The 19627-nt window shown below is 39.3% G+C and overlaps 1 protein-coding gene across 2 annotated transcripts in view; it reads right to left on the reverse strand.

Moving 5' to 3' along the window:
• The window catches only part of ASB4 (ankyrin repeat and SOCS box containing 4), a 120873-nt gene that overhangs the window by 62824 nt on the left and 38422 nt on the right, over positions 1-19627 (reverse strand). The window contains exon 5 of one of the 2 annotated variants that reach the window (XM_082846465.1): positions 19040-19182. In XM_082846465.1, coding sequence (XP_082702591.1) covers positions 19040-19182 — 143 coding nt within the window. Of the gene's footprint in view, positions 1-1458; positions 1667-19039; positions 19183-19627 lie in introns of those variants that run through there. The other variant, XM_082846466.1, reaches the window with a different exon arrangement.

Below are 19627 nucleotides of genomic sequence, written 5' to 3' on the forward strand. Positions count from 1 at the left end.
CTTCTCCAGAAACTGCCACTAAGACTTCCTTTCTCACAACCTCTGAACCTTCGCATGATCTATGCAATTTGGCATGCTCAGATGAGAAAAGGCAGTCTTCACAGCTCAGGGTCAAATAAATTACCTGCTGACTTGGACATAAGTATTTTAAGCTAGGCACGAATATAAGTTTTAAAAAATACCTTAAAAATGTATTAAGCATTCAGGCAGTCTTTCACTGAACAAATCCATAAGATGAAAGTAATCTGATCATATAGTATACATTCTTTCTTCTTAACAGAACCTCCATCAACCACTTTTTAAAAAACAGGCCTCTTCTTTATTTTCCAATCAAGATAGCAATGCCAATTTATAATAAAACCCTCAAGTAAAAATCATAAACACAGTAACTGGCCTCAACTATTCCATCCTTCCTTCAGAACTGATAGTAAATTAATGTAGAAATATATACCATTAAGTATTCATTTCTGAAGATTGATGGTGCTGATGATTTATATACAAATGGAAAGTATTTTAAACATAAAAAAAGATCTCTCTTTCTCAATGCTGTACACAAGACCTTATCATCTATTTTGTTTAAACAGAAGTGATGTTGAACATGGTGTTTGTTTGCAGTCCGCTTACCAGATGGCCTCGCTACTCAAATTTCCCATTAACTAGCTGATTTGGGAAATCAGAATCTGCTCACTTCTAATTTATTTCTGACTTATTAAGCATGGGTTCCAGAAAATCCCGTGATAAAAAAAAAAAAATTCAGTTCTAATTTTTGCTATCCTTAGTTCTTCATAACGCAGATACTCCATGTTAGGTAGATCTACAATTTTGATCTATCACTGTAGGCATTGAAAAAAGTTAACTTTTTGGCTTTTCTGGTTTCAGCTTTTCTGCCTGAACTGAAAACTCATTAAAATGACAAGGATCATAAAGGTGTATCACGGTACAGCCTTATCCATTTATTAACCCTTCAAATAGGGGCAAAAATCCTCTTCTTCCTCCAGGTGGATGTAGAGATGATATATCTTTAAGTAGCCCTGTTAACAGAGGGCTGGCAGCCTGTTCCCAAGCCAGTCATACTGTCTGGATTAGATCTCAGCAATCTGTTTAGCCATAATCTAGAGACGGTTTCTTTATTCTATGTACTTATAAGAAGAAATAAAGTTAGAAATAGAGGAAAATTGCATTACTAAATATGATTATCCAGGATTTCAAATTCTAGGCACAGGGATACAGAAAGAAAAGAGAAGGAAAGTAAAGAGAAGAAAGAATATATTTATATATATACCAGCTCATGATTTTGTCTAGTTTAAAAAGAAAGAAATGATTACATTAGAAATATTTTTTAAGTATATATTTAAAGAAATAGTAAGAGCTACCGGTTTAGATTGGGTGACTAAGGCTGTGCATTAAAAAAGCAAATCCATTTTCTATCGATTTTACAATTACACCTATAATTTTTACCTTGTTTATAAGATGCCAAAACCATATTCTCATCTTCAACTTCAAAAACTGTGTCCACATCTATTTGCCTTTGGATTAAAATGGCCTTCAATTTTCCGAAGTCATTTGACTTTACAGCCTCAAGGAAATTCCTCTTAACTAACTTGGCAGCTGCAGATTTAGTGATAGGGGCAGCCGTGCTGTCCATCCTTCCTCTCCCTCTGGAAGCTGTATTGTGATTTATCAGGAGAGCGGCACCAAGCTAACAGGCACATGCTAGAGAGCCCACAAACTGTCAGCTAATTTTATCCCAAAGTTATGCTGATCCGTTCTATTTATATAGGGACCATTTTAAACTTCAAAATATCCTTCTTGGCTGTCACTGCACTCTCAGGTCTTTTAAACTGGTTCTATACTAACTAATTCATTGAATAACATAGTGTATCAATATGAAGGAAAACCCTCACAATACATTTCAGAGAATGAAATGTCACTATTATTTCTTATACAATCAAAGTAATAATGTAAGATTTAAAAGCTCTTAACTTTTCTTTTTTTTCCCCTCAGTAAAAACATCTGGTGCTCAACTGGAGATCCAATGTCTTGCTCTGATTAACCAATAGCCACAAATGAAAATTTGTTACAGTGGCTGATACATGTGCTTCTGAAAACCTATAAAATTCTGTAATAAGAGCCTGCAAAATCAAGCATGGTCATACACATTTGAAAACAAACAGAAGGTTATCAAGTGACTTAGACTTGAAAAATTTCAACATCATGAAAGAAAGCAGGGTAGGGTGATGGTGGTAGGGGATTATTTTAGGTAAAAAGAGACTAAAGAGACAAAACAGCTAAATGCAATGACTGAGTAAATTTTATTTAATCTTGTATTTTAAAAAATCAGTTAGAAAAGACTATATTGGTACAGTTGTGGAAATATGAATATGGACTAGATATTCCTTGATAATATAGAGTTATTGTTAATTTTTTAAGGTGTGGTAAAAGTATTGTGGTTATATAGAATAATATTCTTATTCTTAAGGGGTAAACTGTCATGATGCCTAAAGCTTCTTTTCAAATAATTCAGAAATACAAAAATAAATGTGTATATATATGTATACATATATACATGTATAGATATGTGAATGTGTGTGTGTATGTAAATAGAGACAGAGAGAGAAAGCAAATGTGGCAAAAAATTAAAAGTTGGCAAATCTAATGAGGGATTTACGGATGACCATGATATTATTTTTTCAGCTTTTCTGTAAGTTTGAAATTTTCCAAGGGAGAAAAATACTCCATTTTTAAATGTACAAATTAGAAAAATTGTGATAGTAAATGTTAATTTGAACATAAAGAAATTACACTTTATATATTTTCTGTGGGAGTCAAAACTGGTGCAAACTTTCTGCAGAATAATTAGCAACATGAATTTAAAAAAACTAAAAATGATAATAGTATTCAATTCTTAGAATTTATATAAGCATATAGACATTGATGCAAATTGTAACATAGTATTTTAACTTATTTCATTGATGTGTAACACAAATACAAGAAAGTAGAAAGTGACAAGTCATAAGTATACGGCTTGTCCAATTTTTACAAAATGAACACACCCCTGTAACCAACCCCCAGGTCGAACCACAGAGTCGTTCAGGTACACTTGAAACTCCCTTTATGTCACTTTTCAATCCAAACACTCACCTGACCCCCAATGACAACGACTATCTTGACTTCTAATATGGTAGATTAACTTTTTTTAATGTTTAAGATTTTTGTTAATATTCTTAATTTTAAATCTTCAAGAAGATAAAATTTCAAGCTTAACATAGTGTAAAGTATTTGTCCTGAAATAATTGATGGATAAATGAATAAAAATGTATATATAGATGATTATATTGTTAACAATAGTAAAAAACATGGAAGCAATCTAAGTGACTGACAGCAAAAAATTTGATAAACAAATTATGTCATATCCATGTAATGAAACACCCTTCAGTCATTATGACTAGGTAGATATATACTGATTTTAAAATATCTATGAGATAAGTAATTTATAAAATAGTATATGTAGTATAAATATTCTTTAAAAATATCTATACTGGGCTTCCCTGGTGGCGCAGTGGTTGAGAATCTGCCTGCCAATGCAGGGGACACGGGTTCGAGCCCTGGTCCGGGAAGATCCCACATGCCGCGGAGCAACTAGGCCCGTGTGCCACAACTACTGAGCCTGCCCGTCTGGAGCCTGTGCTCCGCAACAAGAGAGGCCGCGATAGTGAGAGGCCCGCGCAACGCGATGAAGAGTGGCCCCCGCTCGCCGCAACTAGAGAAAGCCCTCGCACAGAAGCGAAGACCCAACACAGCCATAAATAAATAAATTAAACAAACAAACAAACAAACAAAAATCTATACTTATATAATGTACAAATATATGTATATATTTACATAATTTGTCTCTATCTATATAATGTATAAATATGTGTACTAAATGCACACGTAGGAAGAAAACTCTGTACGCATGCATCAATTCCCAAATATCATCAGCTTTTATCTCCTAATGCTAAGATTACATCTGATTTCTTCTTTATCTCTTTCTTATTTTCTGAAGTCATCTACAATGAGCACAAATTACATTTGTGATAAAAATGTATTTCTGCACTGAACGTATTAATAACGATAACTTGGTAACGCAGCATAAGCACAGAATTGTAGATTCCATAAAGTAAGGAACTAAATCATTCTCCTGCCCTCAGTGTTCAGTATGAACGAATAAATGAATAATGAATGAATAAAGAATTATTCATTGATTATTTACAACGTCCTTAGCACTATGCTTGGTTGAGAATAAGATACTGTTCCTTTTATGTCCACATGTGTGACTCAAGTATAGCAATTATTGATGGATATGTTTTGGCCCTTTTTGACAAACCTAAGAGAAAGAAAAGCATTCCCGGTAGAGGAAACAGAGACATAGAGTTTTACTTTATTGGAGGATAATTAGTCCTGGAAAAGATAACGAAAATTCACACTACCTAAAATTAAGACTGAATTTCACAGTTGGGGGGTGGGGGTGGGGTTCTCTTAATTCATCTTGAAAAAGAAAAGCAAAAATTATAGGGAACATATTTTCATCTAATATTTAACTTGTAGGCTGACAGTTACTTGTATAATTCATAGAACCACAAAATACAATGTTTACTATTTTCGGAGAAAGATATTTAATTCTTCTGATTCAATTTCATAATGACATGAAGCAATATACTTTACCTTTTGAATGGTTTTTGTCAAACTAATATATAAAAAGAATCATATTTACAAACGTACTCAAGAGCTTCAACAGATTTGCCAAGGGCCTTTCTTCATCCTTTGATATTCCAATGACATACAAACTCAATGGCTGGAGTTCCCTCTAAAACACCAGTCAAATCCTCACGCTCTCAAACTTTTCTTATGCAATTATTAACAGAAATAACACTGACAAATTGCCATTAGTAAATGGTTTTGTATGTGATTTGGGCAGTTCTCCAACGTTTTCATCAACCTCATGAAATCTTAGCTGATTTACAAAATTTGCAATTTCACTTTGTGATGGACATCAGAAAACCCAAGTGAGATATAGACCCAACAGTCAAGGGTATGTTCTCATATTTGAGTTTGCCACCTTGTGACCCGAGGGACTAAGATAATGGGTGATCAGTTAATAGGCTCCATAATTCTTAACAGTAATAAAGTTTTTAATCTAACCTTACCATTCCAAATTTTACATTTTCTGCTTTCAAGGATAAACAATAAGTTGAGAGGGAGGGAGGCAAATACCAATGAATATTGAAAAGGAAATATCAGATAATACATAATTAAATCTCACATTGTGGTTCACAAAGCAATTCATTCCATTATTGGAAAGTTAAAGTCAGAGCTTCTTTGTTATATTGAGTCAAAATCTGCCTATTCATAATTTCTTTCCATTAAGTCTAATTATGAACATGCAATTATACATTTACAATTATACTCTTTCTAACATTTGAAAATAGCATTCTCTCTCATTAATCACTTTTTTCCTCAGGTAGTGTCAACTGTTTCTTTTTGGGGTGATTTTCAGAATTCTCTTGTCCTGCCTGTTCTCTTCCGGATCCTCTTTAGTTGATTGATAAATGCCCCTCTTAAATTTTGGTGCCTAACATGGAACATAATATTCCTAGAGGGAGCTGAAAACAAAGGATTCTGATGGATGACACCAGGGACACTCTGCTTTTGTTGAAATTGTATTGGGATTCTTAGAGGGCACTTTGCAAGCTTGCCTCGTGTTACAGTTGTAATTCCTTCAACAAATACCTACTCAGACCTTCAATATGCCAGACACTTATTCAGAGCACTGCAGTGGACAACAACAACAAAAATCCCTGCCCATGTGGAATTAAGCTAATGGATTTAAGTAGTAATGAAGTCCCCAGATCTTTCCAATCTCCTGTACACTAGAAACTGTCACAAAGTTGTAATTCACTGAATTTCATACAGAAATAATATAGCTTGTTTATATGCAATTAATTGATCTGGTCCCCCTTATGGGTTTTCTACATAACTTAGTGGCAAAGGGAAGGACAACTTAATTTTAGTCCAACTGGATATGCTTAGTCTGATCCAAATATTTAGCAGTCTCTTTAGGTGAATCCTCAGTCTCTTTGGATAAAAGTCTCTATCTTTGAGAATTTTGAATTTCCCTCTAATATGGTCATTTCCAATATGGATTTCCCTCTGAAAATATGGGATATGTATAGGAGCAATACTAATTCAAAATACTAATACTTAGCATCCAGAATCAATTAGAAGAGAATTTAGCCATAAATAACCACTATGACTAGACCAGTGTACACCAGGTGAAGATCAGTCAGGGGTAGGAATGCAGCTTATATGACCTCATGAGAGGAGAGGCAGTCCTAAGATGAACTCATTGTCCTCTAGACCCTCCCTGATCTTCATAGCAGAGTGGCTCCTCTAAATTGGTCTTGTCTGGGTGTATTCAGGTTTCTGGCATCCACCACTGGAGAACGTGATCCTAGTCATTTGCCTCCAATCTTGATGTCCTCAAATACCACAGCCTCTGGCTATGTTAGTCCAATCTATGCTCTGAAACTCTGTGTCCTCTCTCCAGGCACACTGTCACTCTCTCACACTTCATACAGAGACCATGAAGAACCAGCAGCTTTCTATAGCCACCTTCTTGCCATCTTTTTGGGGCCAGAATGGACATGGACCTAAGCTGAGGGCTGGGGTTCTCCAGGGGGGTCTACATTCTCCCTGATGCTGAGTCACTGCTCTCAGCATCTTCAGACCTCCTCAGGCATATCTTGTTACCAAGTCCCCTCCCCTCTCCATGGCTCTACCAACGTTCAACTCTGAAACAAGTGTGTGACTAGGGATGAGAACGTGGCATCTAACCCCTCAATCAACCTACATCTCTTCTCATAATCCCTCAAGACTTCCAGGCTTCCTGACTAAAAGGGTCCAGCTTTAGACTTCTTACTTCCTCTTTAACTTTTTCTTTGTCTCCCTAGGTCGGCAAGCTTGTTGACCTCCCTCCATAGGTGGAAGAGCTGTCATTGCATTGTGGAAGAAACTTTGGATCCTGAATCCTTTGAGCATGGTTCTTGATATACTAAAGAAGGAGATACAATTATTTAGAAAAAAATCCTCATTTTCTTAAAGCCTGATTTTCACAACTATTGTATTTCTAAAAGTCAGCATTGAGATTTAAACCTTATCAAAGGCCAATATATCCTAGGGTGTTCTCATACTTTCTTTCCTTGGGTTGATAAACATCAAGACTTGGCCCTGAAGGCTGAGGGCTACAAAGTACACGATTTAAGAATGAAAATTAAAAGCACTGATTTAATGTTTGGAAACAAATTTATAATTTTGACCTAAAGAAAGGACTTTAAGTTTTCCCACCAAAGCTATTTCGGTCCCATCTCATAACTATAAAAATAAATAAATGCAAATCCTGCAGAATATTTTGAGAAAACAAAGCAAATTTCCATGAAGAAATGCAGGAAATTGAGAAAGTCACCTGGATTATTGTGCTAAAAAATCAATTATTGACCAATTTATCTGAGCGGCAGAGGATAAAACTAAGAGATTATTATTTGCACTTAGAAAACAAATAACAGCTTAATTAAAATGCCCCTCAAGTTCATTCTAATATATAGGAAGTAAAGTGACCCATGCTAATAAAACACATTTGAGAGCTTTCCACATTATCCAGACCACTGCTTCAAGCCACCGTCTCTCTAGGCCTCAAGAGGCAAAATTACACAGAGACTATATTTCACTCTGTCTGTTCAGGCCCGTCAGAAATTCCTGTCTCCTCTGATCTTAAAAATAAAAACTCCCCATCCTGTAAGAAGAGTTTTTTATTAGTGTTTCACAACATGCTCAGGACAGTGTCCTCTCCTCTTGGAGCAAAGCGAAGAACCTTCCAACAAGGTGATGATACTGTGCAAGGGGCCTGGAAGACCCTCTTGTACTCTCTGAGGACCTATAGGGGAGGCAGCAGGCACAGAAGCCCGGCTGCTTGTTTTCTTGATGTCTGTGTACAACATAATCTGACCACTTGGAGTATCTTCTCTGAAGCACAAATAGCTCCTTGGTCCCTGAAGGCATTTAAACATGAATTTGATGCTACTAAGCCAGCAACTACCTATCAAAGGCAACCAAGAGAAGAAACCAGAAGCCAAGGCTTCTAAGATATACCTACAGAAACCAAAACTTCTGTGAAAACAGAACCCCTTGGGCCTCCCTGACTTTCCTAGGTAGACGAATTAGGATGTCCTCGCCATCAGCCCACAGAAATTGTTGATAAGGTGGTCTGATATCTTTTTCTTCTTAGCTGCTATACTTAAGTCTACCATGCAGCATCTTACTGATTACATGCCATCTTGTTTTGTTTGTTATTGTGTCATATATGTGAGTGTTCATGTTTTGTATAAAGATTGCTTTTGGTTATAGGTAACACCAACAACTGAAACTGACAAATAATAAAAAAGATGTATCGGTTTACAGAATGGACAATTCCAGTTAAAGCATGGGTTTCAGGAGAGCTCTGATCCAGGGATCTATAAAGTCATCAGGGCACTTTCAGGTTGCTGGGACTGTCAGTGGTGTAATTACAATTGTCATCATTATTTCTAGTTTACAGATTAGGAAAACTAAGAACGCAAAGACTGTAAGGGAATTATACAAGGTTAAATGACAAATAAATGACGGATCCAAGATTCAAGCCTACTCCTTGAGACTCCAAACCAACGTTGCTATTGGAGCAAAGGCTTCTTATAGAGTTTTGTGAGGCATTGTATTATGATCAATAAGTAACCTAGGAAAAAATCTGCTTAATTTACCTCTTCATTCAATAAACATTGATTAGGAACTTACTATGGGCCAGGCACTATATTAGTCATCTTTTGCTACATAACAAGTAACCCCAAAATGCATGACCTTAAAGCAATAATAATCACTTATTATCTCTCATGGTTTCTGTGGGTCAAGAATTCAGACAGGACACTATGGGAAAGGGAAAGGCTTGTCTCTGCTACATGATATTTGAGTCCTCTGCTGGAAGACTCAAAGGCTAGGTGTTAAAAGATCCCCTTTCAGAATGGTTTGGTCACTTAGCTAACAAGTTGGTGCACGCAGTTTGGTTCTTGTCCATGTACTCCACGGGGCTGCTTCAATGTCCTCATGACATGGCAGCTGGCTTCCCCCAGAATGAAGAACCCGTGAGAGAAAGTTGGAAGCTGCAATGCCTTTTCTTACCTGACTTAGGAAGTCATACACCACCACTTCCACCATATTCTTTTGGCCACACTGAGCTGCCCTGATTTGATGTGAGATGAAGATAAAAGAAAGGCATGGGGGACTTCCCTGGTGGCCTACTGGTTAGGATTCAGGCTTTCACTTCAGGGGCCCGGGTTATATCCCTGGTCAGGGAAGTTCCCACAAGCCACACAGTGTGGCCAAAAAAAGGAAAAGAGAAAGAAAAAGAAAGGCATGAATACCAGGAAATGAGAGTCATTGAGGGGGTTCATCTTAGCCACTGCTGGGGCTCTTCTTAAGCACTGTAAACACATGAAGAAAATCCCTACCTTTATGGAGCTTGTGTACTAGTGAAGGGATCATAGGGGAATCAGACAATTAAAAAAACAGTAAAAAAACATAGTTTGTCAGGTGGTAATACATGCCATAGAGAATAATAAACTAGGGAAAGTCTAGGATCCCAGCCAGCTCATAAGTCACCCATGTATAGATCAGAAAAATGTATGTTCCTTTGGGCCAATAAGTGAAAAAAAGCACCCTCCACTTCCAGGCTAGCCCTGGGAAGGTGTTATGGCCTTGGAAAGCACGGCAATTTCAAATATATGATCAGAGAAGTCCTCACTTTCCCTGAGCAAAAACCTGAAAGAAGTGTGAGAGCAAGGCATGCTGATATCTAGGGGAAGAGCTTTCTAGGTCATGGAAGCAGGAGATGCTAGTGCCCTGAGATAAGGAAAAGGAGGTGACCCTAAAAGGCCATCCTGATTCAGATACCTCTACCTCTTTTCAGGTATCTTTGAAGCTCAATAAAGCTTAACAGTGGAACTGATGTACGTCATTTATTTCATTTCTTATACTTCTTGAACCCAAGTCCAATTCTCTAAGTTAAACTTAGAACAGCATTTTTGTATTTGCTGTGTGTTTGGCCTGGTAGTTAAGTTCTCAAAAATGGCTTATCATTGATGATAGTTTTATATGTTCCATAAATAAGCAGAAAAGTACACACTTCATTTTATTTGTGGATATTCAGTATTGAAGTGGAGCAAACACAAAAATTTCTCAAACTATATTAGGGTTTCAATTCCCTGTTCTCCAAGGTCCCTACATCACCCTTCATGTCGGGGCATGGCAGACGATTTATAACAGAGACCTCGCAAACTAGTACCATTACAGCTATACTTTTGTAACAATGCAGATCAAGTCTGTGTGCTAAGCATACTATTTCATAAGAACAATTTCCATGGTTGAAAGAATCAAACCAAACAATGTATATAAATGTGATTTGTACGTTGTAAAGCATTCCAGAAGCATTACAGGATTACTGTTGCTGCCGTTCATATCAGTGAGAGCTAACAGAACATCACAACTCTCCTGAGAAAGAAAACTCTCCTGAGTAGCTCCTGGTGTTACTGTAAAAGAGCACTGGATTGGGAAACCTGGTTGTGTTGCCAGCTCTGGTGATAATTAGCTGTGTGTGTTTCAAATAATTCAAAATACCTCTCAATGACTCAGTTTCCTCTAAATCAAAAGGAGACCTACTAGACCCACTCCTCAGCCTTTAGTTTTTCTTTTTTTCTCTCATTGAATTCGGGGTCTCCTGGATATTGGCAAAGCTTGAGAGTGTTTTACAAGGGCAGACGTCCGTGCCCCATTCTCTGAATGGGCTGCCCATTGCCCTTGCCCGCAGAGAGGGTCAGTTTCTGTCTTCAACCAGTTGGGGGCGCTGGAAGAACTCTTAATACCGTCTCAATTCTAAAGCTCTTGGTGGAATTACAAACTGGAAGCGTGTGTTTAGCATAAAATCTGTTTTTAAAAATCCCACAAATGACTGAAATGATTGCTTTGTAAGCAATAGGGCTCAAAATCCTTCTCAAGCACATCTTCACTTAGAACTCTATTTGTGGCCTGGCATCCTTCTCTTTGGAATGCTGAAGCCATTCTTTAGCCACTACTACACACTTGGAATTAATATCGGCGAACAAACCAGCTGTCTTCCATGTGAGAGTATTTAGACTGAATTTGTAGTGCATCACTTGGAGCTTTTCTAGGGCTTCTTGGTCGCTGGCACCATGTTACATTGTTCTCTTTCATTTGCTCCCTTAATGAGTGGTGGATGACAGAATGGCTGGATTGACACAAGCAATAACCAAGCTCTGGTCCACCTGAATTTTGACAGACTACATTTAATGTCATCGTTGACTGTGAAAGACAAGGTTTCTTGAGATAAAACATCCCTGCGCACACAGGGGGGCACTGACTCTGTGCTCCAGGTCTCCTAGCAACTGGCCTGCATTTACATGCCCTTCCAGCATGGTTCAAACGCCCAGCAGAGCTTGTATTTCCATCCCTCACCCCGTTACACACATCACAAAATCAACTCGAGGGAATCATTTACCACAATTTTGTCTCATCAGAACATACACAGCATTTGCATCCGCTTTTTAATTTTGACAAATTTACAAAGCAAGAGGGAAGAAAACTGCCCTTCCCTTTCAGGTGTTAAAGACATCAGACTGTTCTGAGTTGTCTTTTCTAACATTCTGGAACATCTGTTAAGACCTACAGCTCTGGGCTTCCCTGGTGGCGCAGTGGTTGAGAGTCCGTCTGCCGATACAGGGGACACGGGTTCATGCCCCGGTCCGGGAAGATCCCACATGGCGCGGAGCGGCTGGGCCCGTGGGCCATGGCCGCTGAGCCTGTGCGCCCAGAGCCTGTGCTCCACAACGGGAGAGGCCACAACAGTGAGAGGTCCGTGTACCGCAAAAAAACAAAACAAAACAAAACAAAAAAACCCTACAGCTCTCAGAAGCCAGTAAGCTTTTTACCAATTAGAAAGATTCCTCAACTTTATTTTATGTTTGTGGAGATACTAAGCTGTGAATGCCCACAAAATGCGTGAAAGCTGTTTGTTCTGGAGCACTGCTGAACATAACACATAATCTCTGGGTTCTTACAGAGAAAATTTTGCATGATGAGTCCTGCAGACAAAGCTTCAGTTACAGGAAAACCATAGGAAAATAATCTACCTAAAGAAAAACAGCATTCTTGCTTTTTCAAGAACTTACTTACTTGTCAAGTAGAATCACAGAATTTTAAACTAGAAAACAGTTTTGACTTTAAGTGTATCAAACCTACTTATTTAAGGAAAGAAAGTACTGAGACCAGATAGCTTGTGTGACTTACTCAAGATTCCACAGTTAATCAGTGGCAAAGTGGGGGCTCAGACTTAGGGTCAAGCTTCATACTTTAGTTTTTGATGCTGCCTCCCTACAGTTCTCATTTTATACCTCCTCTCCCCAGTGGACTTAGCAGTGTGAAGAAAAAATAGGCAGCCACTTTAGTGCACACGAGAAAGTCATCCTACTCTCTTTAAAGTGGATAAATTTATGAAAACTTTACAAATTTGTAAAACAAGCGGTGTTCAATTATTATTTTATATATGTGATATTCTGTTGTGGTTGCTATGTATTCAGGGGATTCAAAAGCTCACACAGAGTTCATCCTTCGGCAGATATTTAAGAATGCTCTCTTAGAAAGAAATCCACAAATACAGCTTCTAACAACAAAGCACATTTAAAAGCTGTGAACATCTTTCTGGAGAGAATTAAAGCCATGCTGTTAGTTGTCATTTATGTGCTGTCTTTAACACACCACGCCACATGATGGCAGTGTTCCTCGGTAAATGAACCTGGAAAAACAACTGCAGTATCCCCTGGAAAAAAAAACCGTACACCAATGCAGATAAAACTTGATCCAGATTAAATCATAAATATGGGTTAAAATTTTGGGGGTTTTATCCACTTAAACCATATCTTTTATGATCATATTTTCCTACAATGAATTTCTCTGTTCAGAATTTGCCATGGGTCTATGATGTTATAGAATGAATTTCAAGATGTGAGTGGTTAGCAAATACATAAATATAAGTTAAACGTTGTTTGGAGGGGGAGGGTGGTTGTCGGTCTACTGTTTGTTTTCACTGCGATGGTATTAAGAAGAGCACTTAAAATAATAAACTAAATATGTTTTGTACCGTGTGTCTTTAGATTCTTTCCAGACCGTTATTGTCTTATGAGTCTCTGTCTTTGGGTGTGGGAAAGCAAGGCAAGCTTGCTTCTCATGCTCAGAATTTTCCTCTTAGGCTGAAAATATTCCCTCTAAGACGAGAAGGAGATTTCCTGAGTCTCTTCTAAAAAGGCGTGAAGCCACAGATGGAAGTGAAAGCAGCAGCTACTGTCAGTCAAGGCTGCAGGCAAGACTGTGAAATCAAAGATTTGTTCCCGTTTCCCAGCCCCGGCCCTTTCTAGTGTCTTTTAGGCTGCCCCTTGACAGCGCCAGGGGGTAAAAGAGCTAGGCTTGTCCTCTAGATCTTTATTTCTTGATCCTTCCTAGGTGGATTTTGTATTTGAAACACGGGTTGTGAACTTTCTATAAATCTTACAAGAATGAATGTCAGTTACCTGCAAGGGAATATCTGGGGACAGGCATGCAATGTACACCCAACTCATACAGTGAACAGACCTGGCCGGAAGCTGTCAGAGGACTCTCTGGGCTTGCCTGGCAGTCCTGCCACCGCATACCACAATTCAACAACTATTGACAGAGTTATTATTTATGTGTCTGACAGTGGTAGGAGTGGCAGCAGGATGAGTAGCAGGATGCAGCCCCTGATCTCAAGAACTTACAGGAGAATCAAAGAAATGAGAAATACAGACTACACAACAGGGCAGAACAGAATATACTGTGAGAGTATTATGGAAGGAAGAGCTCACACCTTCTGATTGAAGGCTCAAGAAAGATTTCATAGAGGAAATGATATTTGACATAGGATTTTGATTGAAACCGAAAAACATTAGGTGTTTGGTTACACTGTGTCACCACCTAGGAATGCACTCTCCCCTATATCTCCACTCACTGAAGGCCCTTCCCAGTCTTAACCTATGTCAACTATCCCTCATGGCAGGGAGTGAGGGCATAGGGAGAGAATGGTAATCCAATTTTACTAAAATAAAAAGAATCTCGGGGCTTCCCTGGTGGTGCAATGGTTGAGAATCTGCCTGCCAATGCAAGGGACACGGGTTTGAGCCCTGGTCTGGGAAGATCCCACATGCCGCAGAGCAACTAGGCCCGTGAGCCACAACTACTGAGACTGCGCGTCTGGAGCCTGTGCTCCACAACAAGAGAGACCAAGATGGTGAGAGGCCCGCGCACCACGATGAAGAGTAGCCCCCGCTTGCTGCAACTAGAGAAAGCTCTCGCACAGAAACGAAGACCCAACACAGCCAAAAATAAATAGATAAATTTATAAAAAAAGAATCTCAACCAGAGAAATAGAAGATAACACTGGACACCTGATTTGGGTCTATAACTATAGGAAGCCTTGAATGCAAATAGAGCAGTTCATGTTAAACCCCACCAATAATGGGAATCACTGAGGAATGCCAATACTCTGGGTTGTAATTTTATGTCCAAATTCTGTATCCAGCTGGGCATAGGGAGAACTATGTAAGTAAAGATAGTCATTAAATATAACTGATGGCTTATTCTATTCTATTGGCAGCCTGAATTATGATAAGGGTTCTCAAACTTTAAGGTACTTCAGAATCATCTGGAAAGCTTGTTACATTGCAGACTGCTGGGCCCCAACTCTCAAAGTTCTGGTTAAGTTTGGGTGAGACCTGAGAATTTGTTCAGTGCCAATGCTGCTGGTCTGGGGACCATATTTAAAGAACAATTAGTTTATGGGCTCTATAGAATATTTGTCAGGTTAGAGAAAGCTACCTCGTCCTAAGGATCATACCACAAAAATACCTCCTAAGCCCTTCCCTGATTATGGTTTCTATATTTCAATGATTGGGAACATCAGATAATTTTTATCTTAACCACATGCCTGTTCTGAATTTAAAAAAAAAAATTTGCTGTTGAAAACATGGCATGCATATAATATAAAAATGAGTTTTTAGAATTTGTTTTATTTCCATCACAGACCTCATTGATTTGAAACTGTATGTTAAGTGATCATAACCAGCTATTGGGGGCTACAGTAACTTAGAATGTTGAAAGAAATATACAAAACCAAAGACCCAAGAAAAGAAATTTAAATGATAATGAGTGAGATGACTGACTATCCCATGTGATAAATTTTATTTCTTTAAAATATCAAAACATATAAGATATTATTAAGTGCTATAGTCTATGTATATCCTATTTTTATATTTTGGCTAAAAAAACAGAGAAAAATACAAATGGCCGTTTATATATATAAACGGCTGGGGTAATCATTCAATTGAATAGCCAAGAAAAGCTAATGGGCTACAGTTCAGGACACGTATGCTCTTGGGAGCGAACGTGAGGTCAGGAAACTGTATCAACCTGATCATGTGATGTACAGTCTGGGCCCTATCTGTTATAGGTGTGCCTCTGCTTTTAGCAAATACCACACATAAAAAGCCAGCTTTACAGAAAAGGTCAGGATTCATTGAAAAATCCTAGAAGAGTCTTTGAGATAATTTACGGCTTTATTTTACAGTTGCTGAAGGTGAAGTATAAAGAGGAAATGTGTCCAAAGCCACCCAGTTTCTTCTTTCCATCCCCCATCCCATCTAACCTGATAGTCAGTGAGTAAACACCTTCCCTTCTCTGATTTCCCACACCCTTTGCTTCCACCAGCCCTTGAGTCTCTCACTATTGTTCCCCATCTGTTGGCTCTGTCTCTCCAACAATGATTGCAAATGCCTCAAAAACAGGAGCCGCTTCTTCATCCCTCTCCTGAATTCCCTATGGATACATTAAGGCGCTGATTATTCCATTTATTACAAAAAAAAAAGAAGAAACCTCCAAATTACAAAAGCATTCACAATAGGATCTGTATTCTATAGGCTCTTTCAGGTTGCAAGAGCAATGGAGACCAATCGTGCTTCCCTCATTAATGGGGGTTTATTGTGAGGACAAACAGGACGCAGACTCAGCAGCTGCACACACAGCCGGCCCCGCCAGGAACTCCTCACTGCCTGTTATTGTCCTGGATGAACCTGTAGCTCCTACGGCCGAGGCCGCGCAGCTGCTCTCCTGACTTAACTGCTTACCCTCTCTGTGCCTCGGGTCCTTCACCTTTAAAATGGACATCATCATAATACCTACCTCGTTGGCTTGTTGGGAGGATTAACTGGGTTGACATATGTAAAGCTCTTACAAGGGTATCTGGGGCATAGTAAATGCTAGAAGATGTTGGCCATCACTATTAATTCAGCCCCTCCCCAATATCTCCTTGAATATGAGGGTTCTGGCTCCTCTGAAAGATACAGGCACAAAATTCCCTTTTTGTCTTCTGTGAGAAGTTGCCTTTCCCCTCCCCCCCCCCCCCCCCCCCACATAGTTTCTGCTCACTGGTATCATTACTGCCCTGGTACAGAGAATCAGCTCACTGCCCTTCACTTCAGAAAAGGCCTCAGGAGCGACTGATTCCATGGAAACTCGCCACTGGTGAGCCATCATTTATTCTAGTGCCAGACTGCTGGAGGGTTGAGAGAGGAAATGGAGGATTTATCAGATTAGCTTCCTTGTACTGAGGCAGTTTGAATTTTCTCTACAAGTTCTGGCAAATCTTGACTTAACTATAGCATGGCTAAATTCTACAAACACTGTGAGGAGGGAAATAGAAATTTCCAGGAGGACGTGAGCTGAAATTGTACAGTTGGACCCGTGTGAGTCTGCAGGAGCACTGCTTGGGGCCGGCTGCAAATCTAGCTGAGGTGTTAATGTTTTATCATTCTGCAAAGAGGCTCTCTTGTAGTTAGCCCCGCTGTTGAATCTGGAGTCTGTCCTGAGCCTTTTTGCTCAAGGCTATGCACGTGGACCTAGGCAGAACATCCCTAAAGCCCCTATTAGTGAGAGCTGACTGCTTTCCCCTGTGAAGACAAGCATTACATTGCAGTAAAATGCAAATCCACTAACAGGCAACTGCAGATTTATAGCACTGCAGTTCCAGAGGAATCACAGGAAATAGAACCTTGTCTCTCCTGGTAAATCGGAGGTACAGACTTCTCCAGATTGCTCAGGACTCCACGCAGGAATGGCTACATAATTTGCAAGGCCCAGTGCAAAGTGAAAATATGGGATCTCCTGTTTAGAAATTACTACGACTTTCAAGATGGTGACAACAGAGGATTAACACAAGTGCTGGATCTTTCAGAGCACAGGGCTCTGGGCAACTGCCCAAGTCACACGCCTATGAAGCTAGATCTGATTCCAGGTGTCACTGAAAAGTGGCACTTACGGTTTAAACGCATCATATGGCCTATGGGGAGAGAATATGAGTGCAGGGGTCAACCTTGTTTCCCCACCTCCTGCAGCCCTGGGGACAACCACCCCATCATTTGATTGACGGGGGTAGAATCAAAACTGACCGCATTGCTGAGCCCCGCCTAGTTTTACTAGTGATATTGTGTCATGCTCCTACCACCACACACCACACACCACCCTTTGCTGTGAGTCTGAGGACACTCACACTCCTCCTCTGGTCCTTGTGGTTTCTGCTTTGCATTCAGTAAGAGATCGAGTAGCACAGTGCTTGAAAGTACAGACTCTGTACCATGGCTAGTTGTGCAACCTTGGGCAAGTTATTTAATCTTTCTGTGCCTCAGTTTCTTCATGTATAAAAATGTGGATAACAGTAGTAGCTGTCTAAGAAAGCAAACTATGTTAGCACACATAAAATACTTAGAATTGTCCTGGGTACACAGTAAATGCTCTACGGTATTAGCTGTTATTAACCTGCCACCTTTGTCCCAATTGAAATCTTCTGTTGCTACCATCACTGTCCTCTGGACCCCTGAAGTTCATGTTGGGGGTTGGGGCATTCCTCCACTGAGGCAAGAGGGTACTGGGCCAGGACTTCAAATTCATTACAGGCCAAAAATTCAGACATTTGTTTATATTTCCAAATGAGGTTAGATACATATGTTTACAGAGATACACTAACAGCACTGGAGGTCCTCTGTTCCTCCTACAAAAGTTAATTGCTAAGTGTAAATATTTTAAGTTCAGTACAACCCTACTTTGGCATGTCTTCATTTTTAAGTATACCAGAGGCTGTGGAAATAGAGGGGGCCTCCTCGGCGTGTCAAGGGTCCTTGACATGGCCACTCCTGACCTTCCTCCTCTTTCCAGTAGTTAGAAAAGCAGGAACTGGAATCCACATTGTTCTGCAAAGGAGGAAGCCCACAGGAAAGAGAAGGGAAAATAACATGGGCCCTGAAGCAGGAGCTCTGGGGATCAAAACTGACTCAGACTCCAGCCCCGTTTTCTGTGAGGCCAGCCACGTTCGTTGAAGGGAGCATCTGTTCCTCTGTAGAATGGATTAAATGTACCTTCTTCCCTAAGTCACAGGGCTGCTGGCATTCGGGCAGGATAGATACTTCAGAAAACACAGTAAGAATGGAGCCAAAGGGAAAAGGAAAAAAGGAGACATTTCAAAGAGGCCATCAAGAACAAAGTCACTCTGGTATCAATGATGGCTGAAAATGGAAATATGGCATAAAATAGGAGTTGAATTTAAAGCTCTAGAAGAAAACAAACAAAAGGTTGAGCTTACTTTGTAAACAGGGTCATATACTATGAGTTATGCGTGAATTTCTTTCTCTTGTTTGGTGATAGATTAGAAAGGAATTTTAAATAAAACATAAATATCTTTCCTAATTGGTGGTGGGGGGCGGTGGAGAGGGAAGAAAACCCTACCTTTAGTTTCAAATGAATTAATGGATGGGGAAGTGCGAAAATTATCATCAGCCTTTCTTCTTACCGTCAGTCACCACAGCTGCAATGTCTGTCCACACAGCAAACAAGAAATGAGAAAGTAGCAGCTGATGCAGCCTCTGCAAGGCTTTACTGTCCTCCTGGCGGTGCAGGGGTAGACAGGGAATCTTGAGCAAATCTGTGTACTCTCTGCTTGATAGATAAAAAGAGAATTTTATTGCACAAGGTTTATAAATGTGGCCCTTGCTACATGTGTTTGTTCATTTTTTAAAATTTTAATGGAAAAACAGTATTTTATTTGCTTAGATCTATGCATTTTAAGAGTCTTAAAAATAAGCGTAAAAGAGCTTTTACTGCAACATAAAGATCAAAGAGAGTCAATTTCCTCCCACAGCTATTTCTTCAGGTGTTTTTTAATCTGAAATGTTATCTTCTTCTTTTCAAAATGGTGCCCAGAATGAAAAAGCGATCTGTATTTAAATATCTGCATTATATTTTCTTTGCTTTTCAAGAAACTGTGTGCCCAGACATTTAATGGTCAGATTACACTTATAATGAAACTAGAACAAAAATTCAGAAATTGTATACCTGTAATTTGGGGGAATGTGTTTAAAATTAAAAACAAAAACCAAAA

The sequence above is a fragment of the Leucopleurus acutus genome (genome assembly GCF_964270905.1).
Source record: "Leucopleurus acutus genome assembly, chromosome: 9".
Taxonomy (NCBI): domain Eukaryota; kingdom Metazoa; phylum Chordata; class Mammalia; order Artiodactyla; family Delphinidae; genus Leucopleurus; species Leucopleurus acutus.